General features: G+C 46.5%; 1 protein-coding gene across 3 annotated transcripts in view; it reads left to right on the top strand.

The window, feature by feature from the left end:
• Nucleotides 1–19,029, top strand: part of epha4l (eph receptor A4, like) — a 49,573-nt gene that overhangs the window by 7,807 nt on the left and 22,737 nt on the right. For all 3 annotated transcript variants that reach the window (XM_031860474.1, XM_031860473.1, XM_031860472.1), the window contains exon 4: nt 14,526–14,681. In XM_031860474.1, coding sequence (XP_031716334.1) covers nt 14,526–14,681 — 156 coding nt within the window. The remainder of the gene's footprint in view (nt 1–14,525; nt 14,682–19,029) is intronic.

The following is a 19,029-nucleotide window of genomic DNA, read 5'->3' as shown; positions in this document are numbered from 1 at the left end:
CACACACACACACACACACACACACACACACACACACACACACACACTCACATACCTTAATGGGTGACATTGCCTCAAAACAGGAAGTTTTAAAACTCTTTATCTTTTACATTTTCATTGTTTTCTTAAATCAAGTTCTTATGGACTTTGGACTTTTGTACATTTAATCTCTTTCCTTGTGTTTTTAGATAAATGCTGCAACCTTAATCTTCCTTTTCACCACTTTGCGGGGTGGGTGTGGGGGTGTGTGTGGGTGTGTGGGGGGGGGGGGGGGGGGGGTATACTGGCTTAGGGCCCGAACGTGATGTCGGTGTGTGATCGGAGCATTTTCTCACCTGAGACACCCCCCCCCTCCACCCTCTCTATTCCCAGCAGTCTTTGCCAAACTCGAAACTCTCATTCATATTGGATTAAGAGGTTTTAGGGATGAAATTTCTCTCCTGTGTGTCACTCATTGTGTGTGTGTGTGTGTGTGCTGGGTCTTCCATTCTCTTTCTCTCTCTCTCTTTCTCCCCCCTCTGTTGACAGTGTTAAATATGCACTTGGGAGCATCATTCTAAATTCACCACGTAATTCTATTTAGCCCGCTGGTCCCCGATGGCTTTAAATACACAGACTCAGTCCCCTTGCTCTTCCTCGCCTCCCTTCCTATTTTCCTCCTCCTCCTCCTCCCCCCTTTATCTTTTGCAAAAACTCAAATTAAATATTGCGTCTTCTTCTTGGCCAGCTTGGTAGCTTGCTTGTTTTTTTTCCCGTCCATGTCTTCTGTCTCTTCAAATTTCCTGCTGCTTCAATGGCTCTTCCTTTTTCTCTCTTCATATGTCTTTTTTCATCTCCCTCCATTTTTCTTTCATTTTCCTTTTTGCACGTTTACATTCAGTCTTTTCTTTTCTATCCTCTCGTCTCCTCTTTTTCTTTTTGCTTCCTCCGTCCTCTCTGCTCCGCCGTCGAGGTGGTTAGTGTTTGTCAGCCTGTCTCTGGTGGCAGCAGCAGGAAGTGGGCTGAATAATGAGATTACCTTCACTGCTGGGGAGGGAGGCAGCTCCAGAGCAGCAGCATACATGCACATCACCACCTATCATTGTCCCCAGACACTCACACACACACACACACACACACACACACACGCACAAGTGTGTGAGTGTACAGACACGAATAATAATGATAAAAAAACGAATCCAGACACAGGGAAGGATGTCTTAGGCGACTAGAACCACTATGTGCATGTGTGCGTTGGCGTGTATACAGCTGTGCATGCACACTTACACAAACTATGAGAAAGATCCAGGCGCACACACCGCATGTAAAAATAAAGGACATGTTAAGTAATAGACTCAAGCCTACAGACGCACTCATAAATATGTATAGCAGATGCACGCATGCTTTAGTATGTGTTAGCACACACAGACACACACAAGGAGCTGAGTGCAGCAGAATGGAGGTGAATGTACTCTCCCCGCCACCAGAGAGGCTCATTTTGTGCTTTCTGAATAGAGTCGAGGAATCTATTACCAGTGGAGAGAGCAGGAAAGAACAACATATTCATGCTCAGAGGGAGAAAGAGAGGACAAAATGTCTCACGGGCGGTCCTCCGCCACCCTCCCCTTCTTGCTAAGATAATTACTTTAAGCATTTAAAAAAAGAAAACATAGGCTATTCTTATTTAGCTCCTAAAATGATGAAGGAAAAAAAGTCTTCTCAACACACACAAATCCTCCCTTGACTGTGTGGAGGAGGGATGGGGGAGGCGGGGGGGGGGGGTAATTCAACCGTCGTTAGCTGAGGTGCTGAAATGTTTTTCCTGCTCGGGCTGCCGTCCTGCCTGTGTTTGTTCCCTATTGCAGTTCTCGACACTCATCACCTCTCTCTCTCTTTCCCCTCGCGGTGCCCTGTTCAGGGCAGGAAGCCGCTAGCGATCGAGCATGACCCCGGGGGCCGATGGCTGCTGTGTGTCGGGATATACGCTGCCAGGAACATCCATCTTTAAGTCATTTATCTCCCTCTGAGTTTTAAAGCTGATTCAAAGTTACTTTTAGGGGTTTTCTGGAGCAGTTTGCTTTATTTTGCGTCGTTTCAAAGAACAAACTGACGCTGGTTTCAGGGAAGAGCCAGAAGCATGTCAAGCTTCATTAGAAATAAGAGGAATAAGATGAATCGTGCCAAAATAAGATTTCAGCTCTGGACATGAGACTGAACAGCATGTTATGATGACAATTATGGTAACGGTGAAACAGCTCTAGAAACATCTTGATGTCATTGTACTGTTCTGCAATATGTACGCAGTAAATACGCTGAAAGTTAGCGCATCTGAACAAAAAATACGTTTCATATCAGCCTTGTATAGCCTTGCAGAAACGCACAATGCCACGAGGTTAACGTCGTGAAACTAAGGTTTAGGTTTAGGCAACAACACCTGTTGGATCAGAGATGAATGAGAGATAATGGGTAGCATGCATTCACTACCTTCTGAACAGTATTCAGAAGTCGCCTACTACGATGAGGTAATGTGGAGTAAGGAAAGCTGTTATGGTGCTGCTGACATCGTCAGCTGGCATAAGGAGCATATAGCTGTGGACGTGCCAAAAAGGGGTTTAAAAGGATGATAAAATGTCTCTGTCCCTCTCCTCTCCTCTCTCATCTTTTTGAAAAGCATCCTCACTTTGAAGCCCGCGATGGGAAGAGGGAGCGATTAAAGCAGTCAGCAAGCAAATTAGCATGTCAAAAGGCCCTGAATCAATACCCCAGCTCTCTACCAACACAACCCTGCAGTCCCCTCACCCCCCCTCTCCTTCTCTCCCTCTCTCCATCCCCGACGTTCCCCCATTCCTCCGGCTGTTTCCCTTCTTCTCCCTCCATTTTCTCCTGCGCTCCTGCACACTCTCCCTCTTGCTCTCTTGCCCCCTCTCTTTCTCTTCCGCTCACTTCTAGTCTTTCTTTAAAAGAAACCTTAGTTTTCTCCCTCAGCTGACAGAGAGAGAGAGAGAGAGGAGAGGCGGTAAAGAGAGACGGACGGATGTATAGGCAGAGAAAGACAGAAGGACAGAAGGAGAAGTGGACAGCAATCAAGTGGACTGTTTCAGTGAGAGAGAGAGAGAGAGAGATTATGAAAGGGAAAGAGAGAGGGCCTCTGCCACCTTCTTTGTGCTGACAGAGAGAGAGAGCAGACCTCTCTCGCCAAGAAGAGCAGAAGAGATGGAGATGATGAGGCAGGGAGGGAGGGAGGGAGGGAGAGAGAGAGAGAGACAAAAAACATGGAGGGGAAGTGAAGTGGAAAGAGATTTAGTTCCAGTCTGGCAACTGTGCTTTTTCTACACTTCATCCGTCGGTTCACCATTGCACAGAAATCCCTTTGATCTGCGGCAATGTCTTACTGATCGCGAGGAGGTTGTGTGTGTGTGTGTGTGTGTGTGTGTGTGTGTGTCTGAACTATTATCTGTCCTGTATTTATTCTGTGCATCTGTTGCGGCAGACGTATCAGATGCTGTATCATAAACTTCCATTAACGTTCCAATCGGGTTGCGCGATCTGAGCCCGCAGACAAAGCAGCTCCTCAGATGGACGGCCAAGTACCCGACAATAGCAGGCTGATTGCAAACACCTTGGGAAATGTTTTATCTCTCCCTCTCCCGCTGATTTCGATCTTAAGCTCCCTCCGTCCTGACAGTAGGTGGTCGTTTCTGCTCCCCTCCTCGGCATCCTTTTTTGTTTTCTCAGGGGGCGCAGAGTTCAGTGGTCGTATCAAAGGCCGCTCCGTGGCAATCAGTTAGGGGTTATGACAAAAAAGGCCTCGCAATAAAGGGCCGCTGTGTAATCTGATGTGCCCCGGGACTGGACGCAGTGCCCATTTTAATGAGCCGAGATCCCCCCTTTTCTAATCACGGTGGTGGATTAAATGGCACACTGGCTCATTCTCCCTGGAAAGCGAGAACTTAGAATGTGTGATTTGTAAGTGGGAAGAAAAATGAGGGAACACAGGCAGGTTTTTGTAAGGAAACATCTTTTTTTTGTGGACGACATCTGTCGATGCGATAGAGTTGCTGAGTGGGAGGAGGTACTTCAGTCCTGTTCATTACCTGCATGACAGAGTTTGGAGCACTTCCAGGGCTCGATTGGCTATCAAACTCTACCATATGAATCATCACCACAGAGGATGAACAACTGCATTAGAAAAGAGCTGCTTCGATGATTAGGGGTTGAAGGGACAATGCTGCGTACATGAAAATGTGAGGACATAATGTCCACTACGATCCCCCAAGGTGAGAAACATCCAATCACGTGAGCTTACGATTCTGATATGTTTACAGCTAACGCTGAGCTGAAGCAACATTTGTTTTGCTTTGTAGAAACCTTAAAAATATATGCAGGTGTTTAAGTTCGTTCACTTTTGGTTTTCGGGATCAGTTTTGAATGAATCCTGCAACGGCGATGCTCTGTTTAGTACTATTTTTGCAATTTGGAACCACTGTCCTGGCTTCTTCTCTATTGCAACAATGGCTGGGGCTCATGGGAATTGTAGTATTTAGACCTATCCGCAATGCCCAACTAAAGACCACAACTTAAACCTTAAATCTCTCGATTATCAAGGTGTTTCCATGCTGAGGAACACGGAGTATGTTGTGTTTGAATTTCCACAGAGCTACAGTATGTTCCTCCAGGAAACAAAATAGTCCAGCACCTAACCCTCTGTAAAAAGCACAACTTAACATTTTTACACTTTAGTTTTGGACGAGTAAAATCACTGGAGCTGCTGGTAGGCAGATATCTTATTACCTTTGGATGGATCCAGGCAAACTGATTCTCCTGTTTTTTTTCCAGTATTAATGCAAATTCTAAGCAACTCTTTACGCAGCCATACTTGGTTTAAACCCAGAGCCTTTGGGGTCGGGTGGCAGACTTCTTGCTGCGAATACACGTGCATGCACGCCGACATGCAAACTGCATGTGTATCAAGCACACCATGGGGCCGCCTGTGAGGTGTTACCTCTCTGTGGGGGAGCTGAAATGTAATTTGGGGATGTGGAGGTCCCGCAGCACCCGGGGATCCGATAGGCGGAGGTGTGTCCATGCTAGGGCACGTCTGTGGGATTAAAAACCTCTGATCTGCCCTGATCTGCAGCGAGCTGTCAAATACTGCTGGGAGGGAAGGAGAGGAAAAAAAATAAATAAAAAGAGACACTCTCCCTTGAAGGCTCGCACCGCTGAGGAGGAATGTGAGGGGAAGACGAAACAGGACGAAACAGAGAAAGACAGATAGGATGGAGATTGAGAGAAAGAGGAAGTGATTGAAATGAAAAGGAGGCGCGAAGAAATCTAAGCGGAGCATGATTGTGTGTGAACGGAGGCAGTGTGTGTATGTGTGTGTGTGTGTGTGTGTGTGTGTGTGTGTATGTGTGAAGGAGATGGATTGGCTCCTGTCTAGAGGCCCTGATAAACGGCTCGAGATGTGAAAGGTGAAGTGGGGGGTTATGGGTACAGGCGGTGATCGCTCTTTGAACAAGCCTAGTGTAGTCGTGTCGCGACCTCCGGCTGCTGCGGTTGATATTACTGTCAATATCGCTACCTGTGCATTTTCACGGGAACTACTTTCTGCTGAAGAAATAGTCCCCCATACAGCACACGACCCATTACTCTGGATAATCTACAGAATTGAGGAAATTAAAATGTCAAAAAGGATCTATGTGATTTTGACCCTTTGTGCTCGGTGTGTAAAGATACAAGATTGGCAGAGAATAAAAGAAGTCATGACCACATTTTTGGCAGCTCAGCGAGGGAACATCGGGCGCTGCTCGAAGCACTGACAGAGCTGCCAAGCACGGAGCATCGCCCTGAGTGGTGAAAGAGACCAGAGAGATAAGGAGAGATTACAGAAAAAGGCAGGAAGAGAGCAGCAGACATGAGGCCAAGAAATGCAGAACAGAAAATCAACAGAAAGTAAACTTTGGCCCTCTTCGAGTGGTGTATCCACAACACTGACTTCAAAGCTCGCTGCCCATTTGAATCTCACCGCCCTTTTGTTTGCCTCTCCCCATCGTCGCCGTGCCCGTGCGTCTGTCCTCACATCAAAGCTAACGGCTAAAACGTTACACATTAGCAGAGTAACCCTGTCTAAGCAGCAGCCATTAACCCCAGGCTCCTGTTACACCCCACCCCACCCCCCATGCAAGGCCAGGTTCAACTAGGGCAACTTATGCACCCGACTGCAAAGTTTGTGGACACATATATGTTACTAACTCTGGAATGCACACACACATCACGCAAAGCCGTTCCGTGCGAACAGGAGCTGACACAGCTTCAAGTTGGAGGGGGGGGGGGGGGCAATGACCTCGATCAGCAATGACCTCGATCCTGTTTTGAGAGAGACAGAGAAGGGGAAAGTGGTCTGGAGAGAGTGAGGCCTGAGTGACACCAGGAGAGGTCAAAGGTGAAAGCAGTGACATCCACAGCGGAGACCGGCAGACTTGTCATTGGGCCGACATGAGCTGTTGAAGAGCTAGTGACCCAGGGAAGTTTTTATGTGCCCTGGCTGAGCACATGCACGCACACAAAGCACACACATATATAGCTGCATGTATTCCCACACACACACACAATGCAGAGGAGTGACGGTGTGCACAGTGTTCTCCGACACACACACGCACAATAGAAGGTGCTTTGAGGCCCCAGACAGGCTGTCGTCTGCGAGCTACAAGTAGATTACCTAAGCAAACAACCTAAAAATACCTTTCTTCTCACCCACGAGTCGACCCTTTTCCGACCCCCTCCTCATGACCCGTCAAGCCGCCTCCGAGAAACTGGCAAGGCCGATGTTAATCTCGCCCCCGAGACCACAGACGACTAGGTAATTAAAGCTTTTTGCGTGTGTTTCTGTGCAGTTAAGTGTTGACACATTGACACACCGTACGATCACGTGCATGCGAGGTGTGTTTGAATGCGCTTTGCGTTTACTGCAGGGATGAAGCAGAGCAACCAAAACTCACTCTGACCAGCAGGCAGTCTCTGCAATTCAACTCATTGTCATTTGGAGTTGTTTGTACTCTGAAAATCCCCATCTGTCGGTGCTGGTTTACTCGTTTTGTTTCCATTAGTCATCTGGGCTATGTGAAATGGAAGTCGAGGTTTGTTTTTCACTTTCAGGTTTACGTGATACGGCTTTGTGGTGATGACGTCATTCCATCTGAGGGCACACACCTGTGGAAAGCAGAACGAGTCGGAACACTGAGAGGCCTTTCAGAGCCTGATAATAAACTGAAATTACCCGATTATAGTCATTATCATTCCACCTAAATGTACTTTAATCTCAAGATTCAATAGATGTCAATACACTGAGTCTGATCACCTAAACAGCTTAGTGTTATTAATGACAGTGAGGCAACATGAGAATAGAAAATCCTTCACTGATGCATTAAAATGTATTTATAAAAATAATGTTTGTTAGCAGTTAGTTAACGCTGTTAGCTCCGTCAACACTGTTGCTGTTTTCGGCACCGTTAGCTGCTAGCCGCTGGCTCAGCCGCCGCCATGTGGAGAACCTCGTGGAGAACCTCGTGGAGAACCTCGTGGAGTCAATATTACAGGCTCTGAGAATTAGATTTTTTATTTTTCATTTATAAAGGAAAAGTAAATGAATGAAAACAATAATTGGCAAGTCAATCAGTAACAGCAAAAGTTGCAGCCCCTTTCGTGACAGAGATTTCTTATTTTATTATTGTCCAGCCATATTGTACCGATGTCAGTCCTTGCAGCAATGCTTTTCCGTTCAATTTACTGAGTTACGACACTCAAAACATTCGATCACTTGTTGTGATGCAGCCTTAGTTTTTCTTAAGTTCACAACAACCAAATCCAACATGATATTGAATCTTTTATCACAAACTCGATATGATATTGATTCATGGCCCAGCTGTAGAGTGTGTACATCATATGCAATGCAGCCTGAATAACAGTGCAGTCATAACGTTAACTTGTGTTGCATTGTTGTGTATTTTCAGTGATTTGTAATGTATTTGTGCTACAGCGCGACACGTGGTTTGCACTTGTTTACAGAATTGGATATGAGGCCCCATTGAGACTGCTTCCCTATCGCTTCCTCTTCGTCCTCACCTATTCTTAGTGTGTGTTTGTGTTTTTTCCTCACACTCGTCCTCCCTTTTCCTGACCCATTCTCCTTGGTTCGGCTCTCCCATTTGTTTAGCGGTGTGTGCGGAGTGTCCCCGTGCGCAGCGACATTAGCATACTCCCCCGCCCCTCTGCCTCTTTTTTTTTTCATAATTGAATTGAAATGCAGCTCTTTTCATCGTAAACAATGTCAGGAAAGCATGCTGGATACACTGCCCGCTCACGCACGCACACACACACGCGGCCGCACACACATGTCCAACATGAGACTGGGGCCCCTGGAGACCTTGAGGAAATTGGACCAAGACAATACCTTGACTGAGTTTGTTTACCTCCCATCTTCCCCGCCGTCCTCATGTCCCTGTGCTCACACAAAGCCAGTTTTGTGTGTTTGTGTCTTTTTGTGTGTTTTTACATGGATGCGTGGTTTTGTAAAGTGCATCTGTGTAGTCCAGAGGGCCTTTGAAGGGCTTTGTGTGCATACCTGAGAGTCTGCAGGTGTGCAGGGGTGTGGAAGCCTCTGTTTGCGTATATATCTCTGTCTTGTTTGCCTTGAATTATTATTAGTCCATTATTATTAGTTATATAGTCCATTACCCACCTGCTGTGCCGATCTTAGGGCACAAAAGGTCCTCGGTGGGTTGGCGCCATGCCCGGCTCTGGGTGGTGCCACCCTCGCAGATCTGGCAGCAGTGCAAAAGTGGAATCTGAGTGGTCTCCACATTTACCTCCACAAGTTAGGCAGTGTTTCACCAAACAAAGATGGATCTGTCTGCTGCCTCTATACCTCTGTCCATCTCTTTAGCTTGCTTTTACTGTCTCCTTCTCTTCCTTACATCCACCTTTCGTATCCTGGTCTCACTTTTTTTTAAGGAGGGGTCTTGTCCGTTCTGGAGTGGCTGGGCGGAATACTTTAGATTTGTGCGATATATAACCATTGTACTAATATTCCTACTTAAGGCCAGGCTGAAAGGAATTAGGGAGGAAGTTTGAGGCCTACGTGTCCATAAGAACGTGGAGACCTTGGTCCTCAGGAAGTCTTCAGAACAATATTTCTGTTATGCAATCCAAATATACCCAACAATGTAGCCACAGTGCATTCTCAGCCAATATAACATTCGTTCGTTAGGCTTCAGAAAAAGAGGTTTTGCACACCGTCACGACATGCGTGGCAAGAAATCCGTTGTGAACATAGAAAATGCTATAAATTAGCACATTTCTGGAAGCACTCTGGTGTCGAGGAACACTTTAAAATGCTTTTCAGGGTGTAGTTTTTGCAGTCATTTTCACTTTTACAACGTCTTTTGCTCATGATCAAGCTTCTTTGGCTGTTGCTCTTATGTGTCAGGTGCAGACATTTTAATTAGGGCGGTGTCGTGGGTGGCTCTGGTGTGATGGATCGGCGCTGCTGAAAATACAGTTATAAATCATCCAGGCATTTGACAGACAAACTGCTGGCAACCCTTGCACCCCCCTGGCACCGGCCACCGTTAGCAAAGCCGCTGTGATTGTCAGCAAGGTTGGCTTGTGCGTCATTAACATCGTTAGCCTCTCTGGCTTTTGTTCTTGGCCTTCATTAACACCAGTGAGGATGTCAAGCCAGATGTCACTACCCCCCTTTTTTTATTTTTTGCATTTTAAAAGGACGATACCACTTTCGTGGGACCTCCCCCGCCCTCCAGGTCAAGGTCAAGATGTGTGACGAGTGTTCGTCATCAATCATTGTGATCAGTTTCGGAGGCCGTGTGTCCCTCATCCATCATGCTGATGGGTTCCGCTGGCCGTGTGGCTGCGTGTCGCCGTCAGGGCCGGAGGTAATTAATAACCCCCGCTGACGGAATTAATGAGTTAACCTGCTCCGCTCTCCTGCTGTTCCAGTGACAGATGCTAACGGTCAGCAGCTAGTTATCCCTGCTAATATGCCAGTGGCTCAGGTGCTTTGATGTGGATGGTCTTTTTTTTTAATCTATATGCATGTCTGGGTGAGTATAGACAGTATATGCATCCAAGACTAAAAATCCAGCTCGGGACTGCAGCAAAGCACTCTTAGAATAGCATTCCTGTCCCACCTGAGCAACGCAGCGCGGAAAAGAGATCGAGGAGACACACAGGCAGAGGGGGTATGTCAGAGAGGCAGGTTTGAATAGAGATGGCTGTGGCTCCTCAAGGTGCAGGAGAAGGAGAGAGCCTCCTTGCCCTCAGGTCCTGAAAGCCGATAGCTTCGTTTTCTGAAGAGCGGCTTTGTGGAGGACGCCTCCGACTGCTCCTCTGAAGAGCACTCACTGTCTGTTATGACTAAAAAAAGAGTGACCGGGTTTTCATCGCCCAAAGAAGATAAAGCGCCGGCATGAAAGGAGGGAAAATAGCGTAGCTTGAACTTAATTCTTCCTTTTTTTTGATTATAAGAGGGGCGATTGTTCTGCCTGGGCAGGCCCAGTTATTGTGTGCCGTGTGCTGGGTGTTATATTCCTGGAGCTTTTTTCTTTTCTTTTTTTTAGACTCGCTATTGTAGCGCAAGTTTGCTCTCATGCTTTCAGTCCCCAGTGTGTTGGATACTTTGTTGTGTAGGCTGCAGAGTAGCTCCCCTATCAGGCTTTGCATGCGGGTCGCTCAAGGTGGGCTGAAGTGGGAGTGTGTGTGTGTGTGTGTGTGGGTAGATGTGGTTTTTATTTTGGTGTTAGGGAGCATCCACGGGCCGCTCTAAAGCCTGGTGTGTAGGTTTGTTGCCACTCAGAGAAAAACTTAGCCGGGGCTTTTAGTTGGCTCACGTGTGGGCGGCTATCATTGTATCATTAGCTTTTGTGCGCTCCCATTGCACATGGCTGCGTCCACGATTTCGTCTTGAACAGAAGTTCCAAGTTTTCCCTCCCTCCCTCTCACGCGGTGCGTCCAATTCAGCCAGCCGAATCCCCGCCACACGGACAAAACTACTCATTTACTTCCACATCTCCTCTCCCTTCCACCCTCGTCGCCTTCTTTCCTACCAAACGTGATTCAGCTTAGAGACAACAGGGATGGGGATGGGGTCGGGGGGGGGGGGGGGGGAAAAAAGGGGGGGGAAAAAAGGACTAAAGCCAGAGAAGAGGATTGAATGAGTGAAAGAGCTGCTGGGGTAGAAAAGGAAGGGAAGAATGCGATGTCCCGGTCTATGAGGGATTCCATTTTTTTGCCTTTCCAGAATAGAACAGTAAGTCACCAGTCTCTTTGTCTGCCTTTGATCTCTCAGCTCAGGGATTTGGCACCTGACAAACCCCTCTCTGTCTGAAAGGAGGCCTGCCGAGAGAAAGCCTAGGAGAGCAGGAGAGAGACAGACAGAGAGAGATAGAGGGCGAGTGAGTGGGAGAACAAAAAAAAAAAAAGATACAGGAGAGTTGGAGAGCGGCGAGGCGAAAAAAAAGGAGACAGTATGAAAAAGATGGTGTGGAAAAATCGGGTTAGACATTTGAGAGCCGTATGCGAGGATATGATGAGGGCTTTCTTAGCTCACGTCCCATAAAAAACTAAATACATGTGTGTCTGCATTTGCGTCTGTGTGTGTGTGTGTGTGTGGGTTTGCTAGGGCTGGCCCCGGACAGAGATAAATCCAGTGAGTCTTAAGGGAGATTCCTCTCTGAAGCCACGGTCTCTCAGACCACCCACTACTGTGGTCTCTTCCCTCACACACACACACACACGCACTCCTAATAGGAAGCAAATTCTCCAGCCTGACTCTGATATCGACCTCTCTTTTCCCTCCACTCTTTCTTTCTGCGGGGCAGTCGCTGCTATAAACAAGGCCTCAAAATGTTGACATCACATTTTTAAACACAATTTCTGTTTAAAAACCGCAGATGAAGATGCTAGAGAGAGTCTCTGTTGTGAGCATGGGATTTGAAGTTAGGCAAAGGATTTTCGGACAGCCTGTGGGAGGAGGGGTCACTCCGGGACAGCTTAATAAGGGAAAAACTCATCAACCGTGCACAGTTTGAGGTAGCCCGCTCTTAGACTGCGTCTCTTTAAAGAGGCTCAGGCCCAAAGGCTGTGAAGCATGGGACTCAATTAACTCTCCCTTCAGCTTTTAGTGAGGGCACATGGTCTCAGACAGCTGCTTGACCCCGCTCTCAACCCTGGACGCTTTCCTGGTCAGCAACTTTGTGTTTTGTCACCTGAAGCGGTCACAACCTCTTAAACAATACCCACAAATCCCAGTGTCCTTCTGTCTCTAGTGATGAGACTGGGCGCGGAAAGATTGCTTTAGAGATAGAGAGATAACACAAAGTGCCTCCCGACTAATCTCCCTTTTTTTTTTTGGCAACCGCGAAGAAAAGAAACGGAGGCTTCACACTCCCCTGCAGGCTACAATCAAAGAGACCCTTAGCTTAGCATTAGCAAGTGAAGCGGCAGGGATTTAGCCCTGATTGACTGAGTGGGAACGGGCCAAGAATGGCTCAGCAGGTAGCTGCTAGCCCGGCTCAGTTAACACCAGGCTACCCTAATCCAGCAGTTAGAGAAGGGCGGCTGCGAGGCAAAGAGCCTGACTTTATTGAGGGATTTCCCAGCATCTTTGGGGGGTTGTGGATTTCTCTGTTTCTGTTCGTATGTGTGCGTGCATGTCGGGTGGTTGGTGCAATGTGTGTTTTTGTTGGAGGACGGACATCCTCCTTGCTGCGGTGCGTGTGTTTAGGCATCGGTTTGATTTTTAGTGTGGCGAACACATGTGGGAGTTTGTTTATGCAACTGTTCTTTTGTATAAAGGATCCTCTGATGTATTTATGACTATGACATTGGAATCCATGCCTTTTAGATGCACTTTATAGATCTGGGTTGTGAATGAGTTTGTGAAGTTGGTGTGTGTGCAGGGGGGGGGCATTCGCTTTACCCCTGCAGACTATGCAGTGTGTAATTATCTGATTTATATTGGGTATAAATTTACCCATCTGTCTCCAATGGGTCTTTACATCATAACGAGACAGACACACACACATACACAATGCCCACTCCACCAGAAACCCACTGCTAAGCACATGGCGGCCTCCATTGACTGAGAGGTTATTTGGTCCAATCGGTGTCGCGGCTGTCTGCGCCGCACCTCCTAGAGAATTGCTCTTTTGTCCTCCTCGCCTGGTTCAGCGCTCAGAGGGTGAAACACAAACCCCGCGAGGCTTCCCCGGCCATTATGGAAACCGATAGACGAGGGGAGAAACTCCTTGAAACACGAGCCCTCCAATCAAACTGTCACTCAAATGAATGGCGGGCACTGTCGCCAAAGGTAGGAAAAATGTCACTTAGGTTACCATTTCAGACTGAGGTGTGTGTGTGTGTGTGTGTTTGTTTAAGGCAACAACAGCCCCGTGAGAGTGACAGAGCTCCAAGTGCGCCAAGTGTGGCATTTGTTTGTTAAACGGTCTGAAATACCAACGGCTCTGGTTTCATTGCGGATCCAAGTCTTGCCAATTGAGCATAGCTTAAATTTGTGAGAAAGACAAGACGCAGTTATTTGATCTTCTCTTATTGTCAAAAGGAAATAGCGCCCTTTGGTCCTGTTGTACTGTTTTAATAGAATGCAGGTCCGTGAGAAAGGAGAAAGGGGAGAGAGCACTGAAGATGGAAAATGAAGACAAAGGGAGGGAGGACTTTGGGAGAGTAGGAGCCTCTGGGCAACATGTTGTTTTTCTTGTTGCTAATTGGGTGAAAATGGGCAAGATCTGAAAGCTCTCTTCTCCTCAACTATTTGATGTCAAGTGAAATGCTTCGGCAACATACCAGAAACCCTAGACGGTTTCTGGGTGTAGCTTCCAAATTGATCACGGGAATTTTTTTATTCGAGATGGCAATATCGTTTTGCCAGTTCATCAACTTGACTAAATGGTTCCTAGAAGTAGTGATGCCACTGGGCACGATGCCAAAATTCTGAAAATGCGATGGTCCTTGTTTTTCTACAGTACCGCAGGTAGTGTAGGTGCTGGGGATCAGCGCTCGAGAATAATGGCGTCCTGGATGACAGAAAGTTTCCCTGGTAATGCTACATTGTGAACAAAAAAATCCATGTTGAAATCAGTAGGAGGAGAGCTAGTTAACGTTAGCTGTTTAGTTGCCGGTGGGCAGCACAGTCCTGCTTGGCTAAATAAGTTGCATTGAGTTGCAATATGATGCGTTAAAGCTCTATTCAGTAAACGTGCAAATGGCAATAAAGAAGTGTATGTTGAAGTACATGGGATTCAAAGCTTTGTGTTGTTTTTTCACCGTGGTATAGAATTGGGTATCAAGAATTGTGAAATATCCCTTTTATTAGTATCGGCAACATTTCTGGTATCGTGTTATCCCTTCACTTCTAGAACCTTCCTCTCTAGACTAATAGAGCTGTAAATATTTACTGTATTGTATTTCACGTCACAATCTACAAACTAACCCTCCCTCTTGTTATCTTTCAGCCTGTAAGATTGGTTACTACCGTGCCCTGGCCACCGACGGCTCCTGCTCCAAGTGTCCGCTCCACAGCTACTCCGTCAGGGAGGGATCGACCTCCTGCGTCTGCGACAAGGCATACTTCCGCTCTGAAACGGACCCGGCATCCATGCCCTGCACCCGTAAGTACACCTAAATAGTGACGCGTAAAGCCCCCCGTGATGCATATCGGAATACATATATTTGAGTAAGCCACGACGAGCTGTGAGATAAGATATTAGTCCAAGCATGCGACTGTAACTGTATAAGTAACACACACACACACACACAGAGAGAGGGATTGCTTTTGCCTTAACATGGTCATGGATTATCTCACACACGCAGCGACAGCCTTTCTGCACACACATAAAGCGGGCGGCTGCTGGTTTAATAGGCGTCTTTTGATTCCAGGTGGTACTTAGTGATCAGTCACGGTGACAGAGAACTAATGAGGGTATAAACCGCTGCATCCCAGATCCAGTCCTCTGCAGAGAGGCGGCAACACAACAGAGGAGGGAGAGAACGATGGAGAAAGACAAATAGAGATAAGATAGTTGGCGGGGAGGTGAAGGAAAAGATGGAAAAACAAGGGCAGACGGAAAGCTGGGGATGTAGGCAGAGAATTAATAAGATGCAATAGAGGAAGAGGGTAAGGTGCCGAGGAGAAAGAGGAGGTGACTAAATACAGGAATGCATTAAGCTGAAGGAAGAGCTTTTCATTTCCCAGTGTTTGTCTGCACTTTGTTCCATCCCGATGAGCTAAATGCACGCGATAACAAATATTGCTTTTAACAATCCTGCTGCTTGATGATACATCTTCCTTTTTTTAGACCTCCTTCCCTCTCTGAGTCACAGAACTGGGAGTTGACGCTTGTAGAAATATACACAAAGACAAAAAAGGCACATAAAACACAAAGCCCCCACACTCCCAGGAAAATAACAGCGCACATACTTACATATGACAGACCTTTGTATACGAGTGAGTACGTGTCATAAAGCAACCGAAACATCTGTTAAGTTGCTTAGCTCAGAGTTGGCTCGCATATCGACCTCAATGATCTGTCAAGTTCCTATGGATTCATCACCCGGTGTAACAGTTTAATGAATCCGACGAGCAGCCGGACCCCTCTGACGTTAACAGTTGACCGTCCAGGAGGCAACAAAAAAAGCGAATCATTCCCCTGCTGCACGGTATCGATGCAACGACACAAACAAGGTTCCATCGTGGAACATTTTCACAATCAGGGATTACACCAGATATTCTTGAACAAGATTTTAATCTGCAACATCCTTGATCGTCACACTTTGAGCTATTTTTGCACTGTTTTTTCCAAGTGTCACCAAACAGTAAAAGAGTTTACTTTGACCAACAAATTGTCACACTATTGTGCTGAACAAATAAAGTGATTTATTAACCAAAATGTAAGTCAAAATAAGCCAAACGCATGGATAGAGGAATCGGTAGGAGTGGACGCCTGAACATGTGCTGTATGGACGTGGAAAAGAAACACGACACTGAGTTATGGAGTGAGAGGAGATCTGTTGCTGCTCAGGCTTTTATGCATCGGGGCCCAGGTGTGTCCCATTCCACTGATTCCACTCAATCAGGTCTGCAGGCCCGGAGAGAGAAATCACAGAAGAAAAGTTACATTTTTGAAAATCGTCAAATTGATGTAAACATGAATTTCACATGGATGTTATGTACAGACTTATTCAAAAGCCCTTTTCTGCATCTCTGCTGCTGCAAATTATACCTTTTTGTGTTGTTTTACACTTTATACATATAAAAATATATACATATGTATGTATGTATTTATATTAACCAGGAGAAGGGCCTCACTGACACAGCAGCAGCATGTAGTATGTAAAAATGTAAATATTAAAACTTCACACATTTTGACAATAAGTTGTCAGTCAATGACAATAAAACCATAAGCCTTACTACTATGTCCGTCGCCTCCCACCTCCCTCTACCGTTTAGTCACATCACTGATGAGTAGAGTTTTATTTTAGAGCGTAGTCTTAGAGCTCACCGTTATTGTCCTGTTAGTCAGTGTGGCATTCGAGTAGCTGCTGCAAGCAACAGCTGTCAGAGCTCATTACTTGGCTCCTTTCACCACGCCGTCTCTTCTGCGATCCCGACTCCACAGTTAGGAACTGAACATTAGCCCGACTCCCTCTGTGACCTTTCCCCCCCCGGCCTCGTCAGCCGGCCAACATTTGATCTTTGAACTCTCACCCTGTCTGTCGTCTGCTGTTTTCCTTCCTACTGCATTACTATTATTTTTTTTTGCTTCTCACCCACATGTTAGAGCTCTGTAATTACAGCTGTCACTCACACATGCCTCCTCATCCACGTCTTGTTTTCACTCTCTTTCTCTCAAAACCCACTCAGAGGCACGAACAGAGCAGATGAAGGAAACAAAAAAAATACTCCTTAAAGTCATTTCCCAGTTTCCCTCGCTGAAGGTCAGGCTGGGAAAGAGTCGGCATCTCTGGTAATTGGGTCTGTGTGTGTGTGTGTGTGTGTGTGTGTGGGGGTAATTGAAAACGCTTTTCCCCTCTCTTAGCTGGGAGTCTGGCGATGCAAGACGATGATTAAAACTGGATGTTGCGTAATTCGGTCACTGTGTGACTGCTTGTGTGCAGGCCCAGCTGCTCCCGCTGTATTCCATGTGACATGCGCCCGTCTCGCATCTTTGCGGCACTTGTTCTTTTGATCGGCGATCTTTACGTTGTGCTACGTTCGATCGGAAAACGCTAGTTTTCCAGATTAGAAACAAAGGGCACTTGCCTCCCACGCTTTGGATCAATCTGCCCGAGGAACCTGGCAGGATCAATGCGTTATGTTACTTTAAAAAAAACAGATTTTCTTTGTCGTATTTTTATGTTTCCCGTCTTGCTTTTCTATTTCCTGGCTTGCCTCCATCGCTGTCCATTTTATCTATTTGTTGTTGCTTTTATACTTTTTTGTCCACAACCAAATGCCACATGGACAATCTTTGTCGAGATCCGTAGGCAACCGTACACAAATGGTCAACTTTTAGCGTGCAGTTGACATCGTTTATAGGCAGATATTCATAGAACATACAGCATTAACTTGGTTTTGATGTAGGGATCAGGTAGAACATATCCCCAACTGAACACAATTAGCAGCTCATTCAATCCATAATCATACAGCTTCGGCTAGTGTACAAAATATGATCAGAGCCAAACAGGCAATACACATGAATAAATGCGGGTGAATATAAATACACACACACACACACACACACCACAGGGCCGTAATGAGGACCAGGGACAGACAGCCGTGGGAGCTGGAGGTTATAAGGAGGGGCTGTTCTCCGTTTGGGTTTTTTGTTGGCCCTTGATGGGTTTCTCAGATTTTGCCCAGTTTTCTTAGCAGCGGTTTGGTGGAGGAAGCAGGAGGGACGGAGCGAGGAATGAACACAGGTCTGGGAGGACCCGAGGGGGGTGGGGGCGGGCGGGCGGCATTGAATGAATCCCAGCCGGACGGTAATAGCGGCCTCAATGTTCTGGCCAATTTAGCCTGCTCTGTACCTCGACCCCTGCACAACACTCGGCTAGCAATCACTGATAGAAAGAGACAGAAGGAGAGGGGGATAAAAGAAGAGAGGAGGAGCATGCGAAGAAGAGGAAAGGCGGGAGGATTGGAGGGGAGTAAAAATGAGAGAGACGGATTAAAGAAGGGGGGTGATGGAGGCGAATGAGCGACAGCAAACAAAAGAAAGAAGGCCTCGGAGCAAATTGCGAGAACGGAAAAGGAGATGAGGGGGAAAACGAAATCGCAAACTTTCTTCTTGGAGAAACTTTCTAAGTCCCCCCCCCCCTCCAGAGTGTGAACTTTAAGGCTACGCTGAGCCGACGTTGTACGAAGGTTGTGCGAGCCTTGCACTGCCGTCTCCCCCCCTTCCCGCCGCTCTCTCTCTCTCTCTCTCTCCCAGGATTAATTACCGGGTGTCAGTCACAGCTGATGGCTCTCCCACGCTCCCTTGCTCCTACCGGTGCATTCTGGGAGAGCGACAGGTACAGCCAAAGGTAGATTGTGTGTGTGTGTGTATGTGTGTGGAATGCAGGGGGGAATACTGACATGTGGTGGAATGTGTTTAAGACTTTATACAGTCATAAAGTTATACAGCGCTGTTGCAACTCTTGCAACAAACAATAATCATCCTGAGGCGTGTGTGTATACTCCACACACTTGCCAATACACACATATCTTTATATATTTCTTGAGGACATAACTATCACATGAAATGTATACTTCAGTATTTAGAAATACTTGTATTTACTTGCCAAGAGTTAGATTAGAAGATCAATAAATGGCTGTATGCTGAGCCAGGAGACATTTAGCTTAGCATGAGGGCTGAAGGAAGAAGAGACAGCTTGACTAACTCTTCTTAAACTCCCTAATTAACAACATTATATATATATATATATATATATATATATATATATATATATATATAT

This window comes from Anarrhichthys ocellatus, unplaced genomic scaffold (genome assembly GCF_004355925.1).
Source record: "Anarrhichthys ocellatus isolate YVR2014 unplaced genomic scaffold, GSC_Weel_1.0 scaffold24, whole genome shotgun sequence".
Classification (NCBI taxonomy): domain Eukaryota; kingdom Metazoa; phylum Chordata; class Actinopteri; order Perciformes; family Anarhichadidae; genus Anarrhichthys; species Anarrhichthys ocellatus.
This window is presented reverse-complemented; position numbering and strand designations above follow the sequence as displayed.